Source organism: Papio anubis, chromosome 13 (genome assembly GCF_008728515.1).
Source record: "Papio anubis isolate 15944 chromosome 13, Panubis1.0, whole genome shotgun sequence".
Classification (NCBI taxonomy): domain Eukaryota; kingdom Metazoa; phylum Chordata; class Mammalia; order Primates; family Cercopithecidae; genus Papio; species Papio anubis.
This window is the reverse complement of record NC_044988.1, coordinates 94,440,754-94,453,503: the sequence shown is the minus strand read 5'-3', so window position 1 is coordinate 94,453,503 and position 12,750 is coordinate 94,440,754. Positions and strand designations below refer to the sequence as shown.

The following is a 12,750-nucleotide window of genomic DNA, read 5'->3' as shown; positions in this document are numbered from 1 at the left end:
ATAAGACTGAAATAAGTGCTTAAGGTATTTGAAGTTCTGTTGGAGGTTTAGTTGAAGAGCAAGAATGAATGTAACATGGGTTTAGCACTTAAGGACTTTTTTTTTTTTTTTTTTGAGACAGTCTCGCTCTGTTGCCCAGGCTGGGGCACAGTGGCACAATCTTGGCTTGCTGCAAGCTCCACCTCCTGGGTTCATGCCATTTTCCTGCCTCAGCCTCCCAAATAGCTGGGACTACAGGCGCCCACCACCACGCTGGGCTAATTTGTTGATTTTTAGTAGAGACGGGGTTTCACCGTGTTAGCCAGGATGGTCTCGATCTGCTGACCTTGTGATCTGCCCGCCTCAGCTTCCCAAAGTGCTGGGATTACAGGCGTGAGCCACCACACCTGGCCAAGGACTTTATAATCTGGTATGACATGAGGCACAGGTTTCTGTAATATTAGAGTAGAATGTGATAAGTAGCAGCTACAAGAAGGATGGTATATTTATAAAATACTTGAATAGAAACACTGAGAAAATCATGAAACACAAACTATTTGTCTTATGCAACCTAGCTGTATTAGTCCATTTTAATGCTACTCATAAAGACATACCTGAGACTGGGAAGAAAAAGAGGTTTAATTGGACTTACAGTTCCACATGGCTGGGGAGGCCTCAGAATCATGACTGGAGGCAAAAGGTACTTCTTACATGGCAGTGGCAAGAGAAAATGAGGAGGAAGCAAAAAGGAAACCCCTGAGAAAACCATCAGATCTCATGAGACTTACTCACTATCATGAGAATAACATGGGAAAGATGGCCTGATTCAGTTACCTCCCCTTGGGTCCCTCCCATAACACGTGGGAATTCTGGGAGATACAATTCAAGTTGAGATTTGGGTGGGCCAATCCATATCACTAGCATACTGAAAGATGTAAAAATATATATGATGATCTTTTTGGTTATGTATTCAGAATACCTGGCTGTTTGCAAGACAGTTGGAACTACTTTGAAGCCACTCTGAAGATGTCTGCTGAGAATTATCTCAACAAACAATGCTGTTGCTAGGATTACATATTAATGCCATCTTTATGTTGCCATATATCTTTATCAGTTTTCTTTCACTCTCTGCCACGGCTTTTTTTTTCATACTAAGCCTTCTAAGCCTGGCATATTTTACACTTATACTTCACATTTACAGCACATCTCAATTCAGAGTAGCCATGTTTCAGGTGCTAAATAGTGACAAATGGCTAATGACTACACTTTTGGACAATGTGTGTCTAGATGGTGAGATAGACTTTTCAGAAAACAAATAATTGGTATATTTGTTTAACTTTTTTGTGAAGTAACCGAAGAAGCCCCTACTGACTTGATCATAAGTAGGTGCCAGGGAGATATTTAGATTTTCAAGAAAAGTTTTACTGAAAAGTCATTTGAATGGTGTCTTCAACTATGAATATAAATTTGGTAGGTGAACAAAATAGGCCAGGGGAATAGCATGTACATCATGATGCTGTATAAGAGTAGGATTTGTTCAGAGGCTTTCAAGTGTTTTATTGTTGTCAGAGAATAGGTATGTGTGTGCTAATGGAAGGTGAGACTGGAAAGATAGATTTTGAAGAATGTCCCAGATGCTAGTGATTCTTCACCAGTTCTTGTGTTATGAGTAATTTACCAGTAATGACAGTTAACCTCAGGATAAATTTTCTGAAGTGTAATTGATAGATCTAATAGAATGACCGTTTAATGTCCCCTCATACATTCAGGGAAACTCACGGGTTTGAACTAATTTACACTGCCTCTAGCAACTGTGCTGGTTTCAGTGCATGTTCAACTGCTGTAGTTAGTATAGTTTTAATGTGCTTATTTTGCTGCGTTAGGTTTGTATTTTGTTACTGTATTTTACTGTTTGTATTTTGTTCACCAATTTATTGTTGGTGGTTGAACATCTTTCTTAATAACACTGAAATTTTACTCCTGTCTAGTCCTTAGACCCCATTCAGGCCTTACCAGTTGTCTCAATAGAAGGATCCAGGGAGAATCAGACATTATACCTCAGTTTTCCCTTTTCTCTGAAGGAAAGGCCTTGACATTTTTGAAGATTACAGGTTGGTTATTCTGTAGAATGTCCCCCAACTTGGTTTTCTCTATTTCCTCATGATTAGACTCAGGCTACAGATCTTTGACAGGAACTACACTTCTCATTGCATGGGACTTTGATTTGTCTGATTACTAATGATGTTACTTTGATCATTTGATCAAGGCAGTGTCTGCCAGGTTTTACTGCTGTTAAGTTACTTTTCCCTTGGAAGTAATGTGTAGTTTATGGGGGAAGTATTCAGAAACTATCCCATTTACTACCACACTTTCCATTTATTCACTCATTTATTTATATCTGTATTGATTCATGATTTCTTATTTTGTTCAATGGGTTTTAATCCATTGCTATTATTATTGGTATTGATGCTGAAATTACCCCATTTGGCCAGTGGGATCTCCTTCAATCTTGATCCTATGTCTTTTGGACATGTCTTTGGCATTCCTTGAGCACTTTCTTGCTTACTGCCACAAGATATTCCAGATTCATCCTGTACTTTTTCTACCCCTGTGCTGTAATTAGTGAATTACAATTCTCCAAAGATGTCTGGTTCCTTTTATTGGAGAATGGTATTAGAGGTCAAGAGCTAGGTGCTAGAAACGTTCATACTACTGGGGAGGGAAGATGGTCACTGCTCCAAGGCCCTCTCAGTAGATAGAATTGAAGAGCTAGGGAGTATGCATCTGCGTGTGCTTATGTAGGCACACACACCATGCATGTATGTCCATGTCTTCGGAAATCTATTAGTTCACTCATACTTACAGTTTATTATTTTTGAAACGGAGTCTCGCTCTGTCGCCCAGGCTGGAGTACAGTGGCATGATCTCGGCTCACCTCAACCTCCACCTCCTGGGTTCAGTTGATTCTCCTGCCTCAGCTGCCCAAGTGGCTGGGGACCACAGGCGCACCCCACCATGCTGGTCTAATTTTTGTATTTTTTGGTGGAGATGGGTTTCACTGTGTTGCCCAGGCTGGTCTCAAACTCCTGACCTCAGATGATCCGCCCACCTTGGCCTTCCAGAGTGCTGAGATTACAGATGTGAGCCACCGCACCCAGTTTCAATCCACAGAGTTCATTCTAACTTTTTCCATTTCCATATTTGCCATCTCCCTTCTCTGCCAAGTGAGAACTCTGGGTCCCATTGTCTTTAATAAATCTTTAAAAAAAAAAAGAATTTTTTTTTTTTTTTAAGAGATGTGGCTCACTCTGTCACTCAGGCTGAAGTGCAGTGGAGGAATCACAGCTCACTGCACCCTTGAACTCCTGGCCTCAGTCGATTCTCCTGCCTCAGCCTCGTGAGTAGATGGGACTATGGGCATCTGCCACCACATCTGGCTGATTTTAAAATTTTTTGTAGAGACAGGATCTCACTATGTTGCCCAGGCAGATCTCAAACTCCTAGCCTCAAGTGATCCTCCTGCTTCTGCCTCCCAAAGTGCTGGAGTTACAGGCATGAGCCACTGTGCCTGGCCCTTAATAGATCTTATTGATCCATCCCTCTCTATATAGCAAATCTCCCGTTGCTGCTTTGAACCCTTCTACATGGAGGTCCTGTCACTGTGCTCAGGCTCCTACTTTCCCTGCCAGTCCTCTGCCCTCATGGGTGCCCTCCTCACCACCCTCAGCCTTCAACATCCTGTGCAAGCTGGCCCTGCCTGCGAATGGCCTTCTCACATAGTTTCTATTCTGACAGCCATGCAGGTACCCTGGGATGTGGATACCTACGTGGTGGATATAAGAGTGAATTTTTCAGGAAGGGAAGAGAACTCTGATTTCCTAAGTTTTACTCTAATGGTTCTAGCTGTCGGATTATTTTGACATTCTTTGAGTCCTTTCAATTTAGGTGTTATATTTTCTCTAATTCTGGGAAATTTAGTCATTATTTCTGCAAATATTTCTTCACTCTCATTTGTGTTTTTCTCTCCTCCTGTGTAAGCTACTGTGTGGCAGTTGATTTCCCTCATTTCCCTATTTGGTCTCTTGCTTTTTCTTTTATGTATTTTATCTCTTTCTACTGTCTTTTGGCAGAGTACCCCAAATCTGATATTTTAGCTTATTAATTTGTTCAACTGTATCCTTTCTGTTCTTCAGTCGATCTATTAAATTTCGTTATTTCACCAATTGTATCACATTATTTCAGTGACTATATTTTGTCTGCCTATTTTTACACCCTACACTAGGACCAAATTTTCCTGTATTGTTCCAGGGATTTCTGTCTGTGTGTAAACACAAATCAGTTTTTTTGTTTGTTTGTTTTGTTTTGTTTTGAGACAGAGTCTCGCTCTGTCACCCAGGCTGGAGTGCAGTGGCGTGATCTCTGCTCACTGCAAACTCTGCTTCCTGAGTTCACGCCATCCTCCTAGCTCAGCCTCCCAAGTAGCTGGGACTACAGGCACCCGCCACCACACCTGACTAATTTTTTGTATTTTTAGTAGAAACGGGGTTTCACCATGTTAGCCAGGATGGTCTCGATCTCCTGACCTCGTGATCCGCCTGCCTCGGCCTCCCAGAGTGCTGGGATTACAGGCATGAGCCACTGCGCCTGGCCACAAATCAGTTTTTAAAGTTTAGTTTAGGTTTGTATTGTACATACTGTCTGACAACTTACTGTTGTTTTTTTCTTTTTACATGGCAGGTTTATGAAATTGATTACAACTGGAGATAGTTTCAATTCAGTATAGTTTTAATACACCTCTGTGTGTGTACGTGTGTGTGTATTACGTGTGTGTGTGATTTTATATCCCTTTTTTTTTTTTTTTTTTTTTGAGACGGGGTCTCGCTCTGTCACCCAGGCTGGAGTGCAGTGGCCGGATCTCAGCTCACTGCAAGCTCCGCCTCCCGGGTTCACGCCATTCTCCTGCCTCAGCCTCCCGAGTAGCTGGGACTACAGGCGCCCGCCACCTCGCCCGGCTAGTTTTTTGTATTTTTTTAGTAGAGACGGGGTTTCACCGGGTTCGCCAGGATGGTCTCGATCTCCTGACCTGGTGATCCGCCCGTCTCGGCCTCCCAAAGTGGTGGGATTACAGGCTTGAGCCACCGCGCCCGGCCTTATATCCCTTTTATACTGAAGTGTGCTCATACCATTGCCTCACCTTCTTAAACACAGTTGTGAGTTAGTGATTGGGTAGAGTGCGGTGGTTAGTATTCCTAACCATTTTCGTCTTTGAGGCCTTTAGGTTGTTTTCAATTTTTAAATGTTATGATACTGAAACAAATACATGGATAAGGTGTTTTCCATTTGTGGGATCATTTTCCAGAAGGATTTATAGAATGGATCAAATTAACAAATAAATAAATAAATAAATAAATATTTTTAGATTGTTAACCATGTAGAGGAATGCCTAGAACATAACAGGCATTTAAATAATATTTATTAGATGAAAGGATATTATAAAAATTGCTTTCTAATATGGTTCCAATTTTCATCCATACCAATGACAGGAGATGATCTATTGTCTTTCCTTTTTTTTTTTTTTTGTTTTTTTTTGAGACGGCGTCTCACTCTGTCACCCAGGCTGGAGTGCAATGGCACGTCTCGGCTCACTGCAGCCTCCACCTCCCGGGATCAAGCAATTCTGCTGCCTCAGCTGCCTGAGTAGCTGGGACTACAGGCGCCCACCGCCACGCCCGGCTAATTTTTGTATTTTTAGTAGAGACAGGCTTGCTCCATGTTGGCCGGGCTGGTCTCGAACTCCTGACCTCAGGTGATCTGCCCACCTCCTCCTCCCAAAGTTCTGGGATTACAGGTGTAAACCACCGCGCCCGACTGAGATGATCTGTTTTCTTACAGTATCTTACACTTAAATTATATTTTTATAATTTGATTGTAATCAGAAGAATTCTGTATCTGTCTTGGATAAAAAATACTATCAGATGATATAACTAAGGTTTTTTTCTATTTTTATTTTTACCTACTGGATGAATGAACATATGTTTTCTTACAGGACTGAATTTGCTCTTAAAGAAATCATGTCCTCTGGAGGTGCTGAAGATGATATCCCACAGGGAGAGAGGAAAACAGTTACAGATTTTTGTTATCTTCTGGATAAATCTAAGCAACTGTTCAATGGGTTAAGGTGAGTGGACTCTTGGTGCTTTGAACTTTTCTTTAGTTCTGCATTTTTTTTTTCTGGCTGATGTGTGGTAAGTTTCTGAAAATTATAGGTAGAATGTCATATACATTTCTGTATTAGAGTAATCATGGTTTTTTTCTTTGACATCATTTTTTAAATTCTTAGATTAAAAAAACAGTAGGAAAAGAGGATAACTTACACTGTTTTAGTCAAGTTTGAAAGAGCTATTTTGTGAGATGGTTTTGTATGCATTACTCACACCAAATCTGATTTTCATCTGGTTTTGCACGTTAGGGTGTTGAGGTCTGAGGAGCCTAGAAATGCATATGCAATTGAATGTGAAGCCTCCTATTGCATTTTTGTAATTTGTTTACTTGCTTGTTTCTTTTATTCTTTCTTTCTGTGCTTTCTGGGATGAAATGTCTGTGCCTAAAGTAATGATGGTCTACCAGATCGGGGTGGTGATGGCGGGGGGTGGGTAGAAAAAGTAATGATGGGGTGTTATAAACCATGCTATTTATGATTTAACCTATATTTCAGTTCTTGAGAGTTTTAGGATATTCAGACCTAAAGCTTCATTAGCTTAGTACCAGTTAGAAGAAAATTCATACAATAGGTAAAATTCTAGGGATAAACAGGTTTTATTTTTGAAAATTTATGTAGAAAGGAATGATTGTAAAGATACCAAGTTATTTTAATTTATGGTTTATGGATAAAAATGCAATCTTTTAATCTTACATTTTATAATTGTATTATGCATCACCAGGTTTGGACATATACTGGCAAGGTTTATTTTTAAACCAGATAATTTATCTTTTTTTAAAAAATGTGAATTTTTCAAATACCCTTCTGTCTAAAGCTGCCCTTTAAATCATTCTCTTTTTCCTATATTCATTTGATTTGCTTCTTGACAGTTACCACTCTTAAAATTATTTACTTGCTTATTATGTCTGTCCTGCATTAAAATGAAATGTCCCTAAGAGCAGGCCCCTGTTTGTTACTGTTTCGCTAGTTTTTAAGCCCATGTCTTGCACATTGTAAATGCTTTGTGAATATTTGTTAAACGGAGGATTCCAAAGACAGTATTCTTAACTCCTGCACTCTGCTGCTTCCTATTTTGTGCTGCAGAGGAGATGTTTGAGATCATGTTTTTCTTTGGCTTTATAAATTAATTGTGTCTTTTTAAATAACATTTTCTTTCACTATTTTAATTCAGAAGTTTTCCTTGGTATGCCTGGGGTTTAAATCTTTTGTTTTCCTGTAATACATTGTTTTAAACCTCTTAAATTTCCTTACTTAGACTTTTTTTTTTCTTTGCTTTCTAGGTATATTTTTTTTCTTCAACATTATTTGTCACCCAGTATGTACCACATTCTGTATTGGGTACGAAAATTCAGAGATAAAGCTAACAGTCCCTGCCCTCAATTACTCTATGATGCAATTATAAAAAAAACAAAACCCAAAGCAAACGTCTGCTCACAGCTAGCCTCAGCTTTAGCACATCTAGTGAGCCTGTTTCCCACGTATCTGTGTGCCTGTTGAAATTAAGTAAGTAAAAAGTTAAAAGAGGCCAGGCGCGGCGGCTCATGCCCATAATCCCAGCACTTAGGGAGGCTGAGGTGGGAGGATCACTCGAGCCCAGGAGTTTGAGATCAGCCTGGGCAACATGGTGAAACCTCATCTCTACAATAACATGAAAAAATTAGCTGGATGTGGTGGCGAGTGCCTAAAGTCACAGCTGCTCAGGAGTCTGAGGCGAGAGGATTGCTTGAGCCCAGGAGATCGAGGCTTCAGTGAGGTGTTATCACACCGCTGCACTCCAGCCTGGGTGACAGAGCAAGACCCTTAACCAAAAAATAAAAATAAAATCTTAAAGGGATTGTAGATTTAAAGGTAGGAAGACATTTAAAAGCTTGCATTTAAATCCCTTGTGTAACTTCTGGCACATGGGCTCTCAAACTTAAAACACTGACATAGTTATAATAGCTCGGACCCCTTTTTTTTGAGACAGTTTTATGGAGCTGTATTGACACACAATAAAATGTGCCCATTCAGCGTTTATAGTTGAAAAGTTTGGTATGTTTGCAGAGTTTTGCAGCTATTACTACAATTTAATTTTAGATCATTTTAATCACCCCCGAAAGAAATCCGGTTCCTATTAGCAGTGATTCTGCATTCTTCCAGACCTTAACCCCTGACAACCACTAATCTACTGTTTGTCTCTATGGATTTACCTATTTTTGATATTTTATATATTAAATAACTGGAATCATACAATATGTGGTCTTCTATCATGCACTTATTTTGTTAACATAATGTTTTTGAGGTTCATCTGTATTGTAGCACATATCACTACTTTTATTACTGATTAATATTCCATTGTAAGGATTTATCACAATTTGTCCAGTCATCAGTTGGTGACATTTGAGTTTTTTGGCTATCAAGAATAATAGTCCTGTGAACATTTGTATACAAGTTTTTATGTGAGCATTTCTTTTTTTTTTTGAGACGGCGTGTTGATCTTGTCATCCAGGCTGGAGTGCAATGACACAATTTCGACTCACTGCAACCTCCGCCTCCTGGGTTCAAGCGGTTCTCCTGCCTCAGCGTCCCGAGTAGCTGAAATTACAGATGCCTGCCCTGCCCAACTAATTTTTGTATTTTTGGTATAGACCGATTGGCCAGGCTGGTCTCAAACTCCTGACTTCGGGTGATCCACCTGCCCTGGCCTCCCAAAGTGCTGCGATTACAATTCTCTTGGCCGTGTACCAAGGGGTAGAATTCCTGGGTCTTATGGTAATTCTGTGTTTAACCTTTTGAGGACCTACCAAACTGTTTTCCAAAGTGGCCTCATCACAAGTAATGTATTCCAGTTTCTCCTCCTTCTCACCCATACTTATTATTTTCTATCTTTTTGATTATAGACATCCTAGTGGATGTAAATGGTATCTCTTGGTGGTTTTGATTTGAATTTCCCTAATGTTGGGCATCTTTTTATGCACTTGTTAGCTATTTCTGTTTCTTCTTTGGGAAAACATCTGTTCTAATTCTTTGACTAGTTAAATATTGGATTAGTTTTAAAACTATTAATTTATAATTGTTTATATATTCTGGATACAAGTCCCTTGTAAGATGTGTGATTTGCAAATATATATTCTCTTACTCTGTGGAATGTCTTTTACTTTCTTTTCTTTTTTTTTTTTTTTTTTGAGACGAAGTCTCACTCTTGTCTCCTAGGCTGGAGTGTGATTGTGTGATCTCGCTCACTGCAACCTCCGCCTCCCGGGTTCAAGCGATTCTCCTGCCTCGGCACCCACAGCCCCCACTCCCCGAGTAGCTGGGATAACAGGCGCGTGCCAGCACGTCCAGCTAATTTTTGTATTTTTAGTAGAGACAGGGTTTCACCATGTTGGCCAGGCTGGTCTAGAACTCCTGACCTCATGTGATCCACCCGCCTCAACCTCCCAAAGTGCTGGGATTACAGCCATGAGCCACTGTGCGCAGCATGTCTTTTACTTTCTTAATGATATCCTTTGAAGCACAAATGTTTTTAATTTTAATACAGTTAAACTTGTCATTCTTTTCTTTCATTGCTTGTACTTTTGGTGTTGTGTCTAAGAAATCATTGCCTAACCTGAAAACTTATCCTGTATTTTCTTCTAAGAGTTTTATAGCTTTAGCTCTTACATTTAGGTCTGCGATCCATTTTGAGTTCTTTTTATTTTAATTAATTTTTTTGAGATGGAGCCTTGCTCTGTCCCCTAGGCTGGAGTGCAGTGGCATGATCTCGGCTCTCTGCAGCCTCTGCCTCGCGAGTTCAAGCAATTCTCCTGCCTCAGCCTCCCTAGTAGTTGGAATTACAGGTGCGTACCACCATACTGTATTATTTTTAGTAGAAACGAGATTTCATCATGTTGGCCAGGCTGGTCTTGAACTCCTAACCTCAAGTAATCTGCCTGCCTCGGCCTCCCAAAATTCTGGGATTACAGGCATGAGCCACCATGCCCAGCCCATTTTGAGTTAATTTTTGTGTATGGAATGAGATGTTAGTTTTATGTTATTTTTTTAATGAGAAAAACATTTCCAATTGTTTTGATTATTGCCTATTTTTCATTTTTTCTTTTCAAACATTGATACATAATAATTTTACATATGTGTGGGGCACATGAGATATTTTGATACATACATACCATTGTAATGATCACATTATGGATTTGGGATATCCATCACTTCAAACATTCATCATTTCTTTCTGTTGGGAACATTTCAAATCTACTCTTTGAGCTGTTTTGAAATATAAATCTTATATCCCAGGTATGGAGTAGTATCTTTCTAAGGTGCTGTTTTAAAATTTGACAATACTAATAATGATAAATTTTGGTCTATCACCTGGAGGAGTGGATAAGCAAATATACCAGGGATATATTTTCAGTGTTTTATTGAATGATCCTCTTCAATTTAAATAAGCTATAATTGGCCGGGTGCAGTGGCTCACGCCTGTAATCCCAGCACTTTGGGAGGCTGAGGTGGGCAGAGCGCCTGAGGTCAGGAGTTCGAGACCAGCCTGGCCAACATGGTGAAACCCCATCTCTACTAAAAACACAAAAATTAGCCAGGCGTGGTGGCACGCTCCTGTAATCTCAGCTACTCAGGAGGCTGTGACAGGAAAATCGCTTGAAGCCAGGAGGCAGAGGTTGCAGTGAGCCGAGATCACGCCACTGCACTCTACCCTGGGTGACAGAGCAAGACTCTCTCTCTAAATAAATAAAGAAATAAATAAGCAAGCCAGCCAGCCAGCCATAATTATTTATTCAAAAATAGTTCTGTGGTGAGTGAAGTATTATATCTTCTGAATACTTTTGGATTTTTGTTTGAGAGAGATGTGGTTGTCCAGTATAGCAGCTGTATTGCTTTCTTTTTTTGTTTATATAAATGAAAGTATCTCCAGGAGCAGTGGATGATACCTGTAATCCCAGCACTTTGGGAGGCCAAGGCAGGAGGATCACTTGAAGCCAAGAGCTCCAGACCCGTCTGGCGACATAGGAAGACTCCGTCTACCCAAAAATTTAAAAATTAGCTGGGTGTGGTGGTGTGCGCCTTTAGTCCCAGCAACTTGGAGGCTAAGGTGGGAGGATCACTTGAGCCCAGAGGTTTGAAGCTGCAGTGAGCTATGTTATGCCACTGTACTCCAGCCTGGGCAATGCAGTGAGACCCTGTCCCTTTTATAAAAAGAAAAGAGAAAAAAAGAAGTGTTCTTTGTTCAATATTAGACCTTGATTAGAAAGGGCTCTCTTTATCAGTTTTGTAGGCCTTCCTTAAAGTTCCCTGTGGTGGTGGGTTGGAGGTGTGTGTTGGCATTCTTGTGTACACTACTCTCCCTGTTTCCTGGCTAAAGAAGATCTTTGAGTTATGTCAATCAAAAACCTCTTTTCTTTCGAGTGTTGATGTTGCTTTATGAGCATTTCTTTAGAAAGAGACAAGATGGCCGGCTGCAGTGGTTCAAGCCTGTAATCCTAGCACTTTGGGAGGCTGAGACGGGCGGACCACAAGGTCAAGAGGTTGAGACCATCCGGCTAACACGGTGAAACCCCGTCTCTACTAAAAAACACAAAAAACTATCCGGGCGAGGTGGCGGGCGCCTGTAGTCCCAGCTACTCGGGAGGCTGAGGCAGGAGAATGGCGTGAACCCGGGAGGCGGAGCTTGCAGTGAGTTGAGATCCGGCCACTGCACTCCAGCCTGGGCAACAGAGCGAGACTCCGTCTCAAAAAAAAAAAAAAAAGAAAGACAAGATTTATTTTGGAATAATTATGAGGTTTTTTTGGTTGCTATCCCCCTGTGCCCACCCCCACCCCCTTATTTAAATTGGTCTGAGTAGGTCCATGGTCCTTATAGAGAAAAAGAAATGTTTTGGTAGTGGTCTGGACCAGCATTCGAGTTTGGGAAAATGGAGTGAAGTGGGATCCAGCTGTAATAGTGTCAGTTTTTTATATTAAGCCCTTTCCCTCTAGCAGTCTTTTCACTGTTAGTGCTTGTCTTTTTTTTTTTCTTCTTCTCGTTTTCCACATGTTCTGACATGCCTTTCTTTTTGCTTGCTTTCTTCAATTCACGAACTGTGTATTAAACTTATTACTGAAGTATAATTGACTTGCAGAAAAGTGCACATGCTGTAAGTGTATTTTTAAGAAACTGAACACATCCATGTGACTTGTATTCAGATGAAGAAGTAGAACACACAGCACCTCAGAAACCTCCCCTGTTGTGTTCCCTGTTACTTGGACTTTTTAACTCTTTATGAGCTGAGTGAAAAAGGGCATTTCAGTGCATGAAAGGTTTCAGATTTTTGTATAATGTCTCATTTGGGATATAATAAATTCTCTTTTTACTCTTGGACGTGTATCTTTCCAAGTTATATTAAGCTGTTCATCTAAGTTGTCAGAGCCTTTCATTTTCCCAGCTGTGAATATCTTAATGGAGTGTTTTTCTCGACTGAAAATACCTTCTTATAATATGTGCATAATAGTTTATCTCTTCCTTCCACTCACTGTGTAAGAAAACATATTCCAAAAAAATAAGAATTGGATGAAGTGAATGATGT

The 12,750-nt window shown here is 40.3% G+C and overlaps 1 protein-coding gene across 7 annotated transcripts in view; it reads left to right on the top strand.

The window, feature by feature from the left end:
- Nucleotides 1-12,750, top strand: part of SCAI (suppressor of cancer cell invasion) — a 188,988-nt gene that overhangs the window by 86,217 nt on the left and 90,021 nt on the right. For all 7 annotated transcript variants that reach the window (XR_004178000.1, XR_004178001.1, XM_031654509.1 and 4 more), the window contains one exon: nucleotides 6,026-6,157. Coding sequence is in view for 5 of the 7 variants with exons in the window: in XM_031654509.1 (XP_031510369.1) it covers nucleotides 6,026-6,157 (132 nt within the window). In the remaining 2 variants the exon portion in view is untranslated. The remainder of the gene's footprint in view (nucleotides 1-6,025; nucleotides 6,158-12,750) is intronic.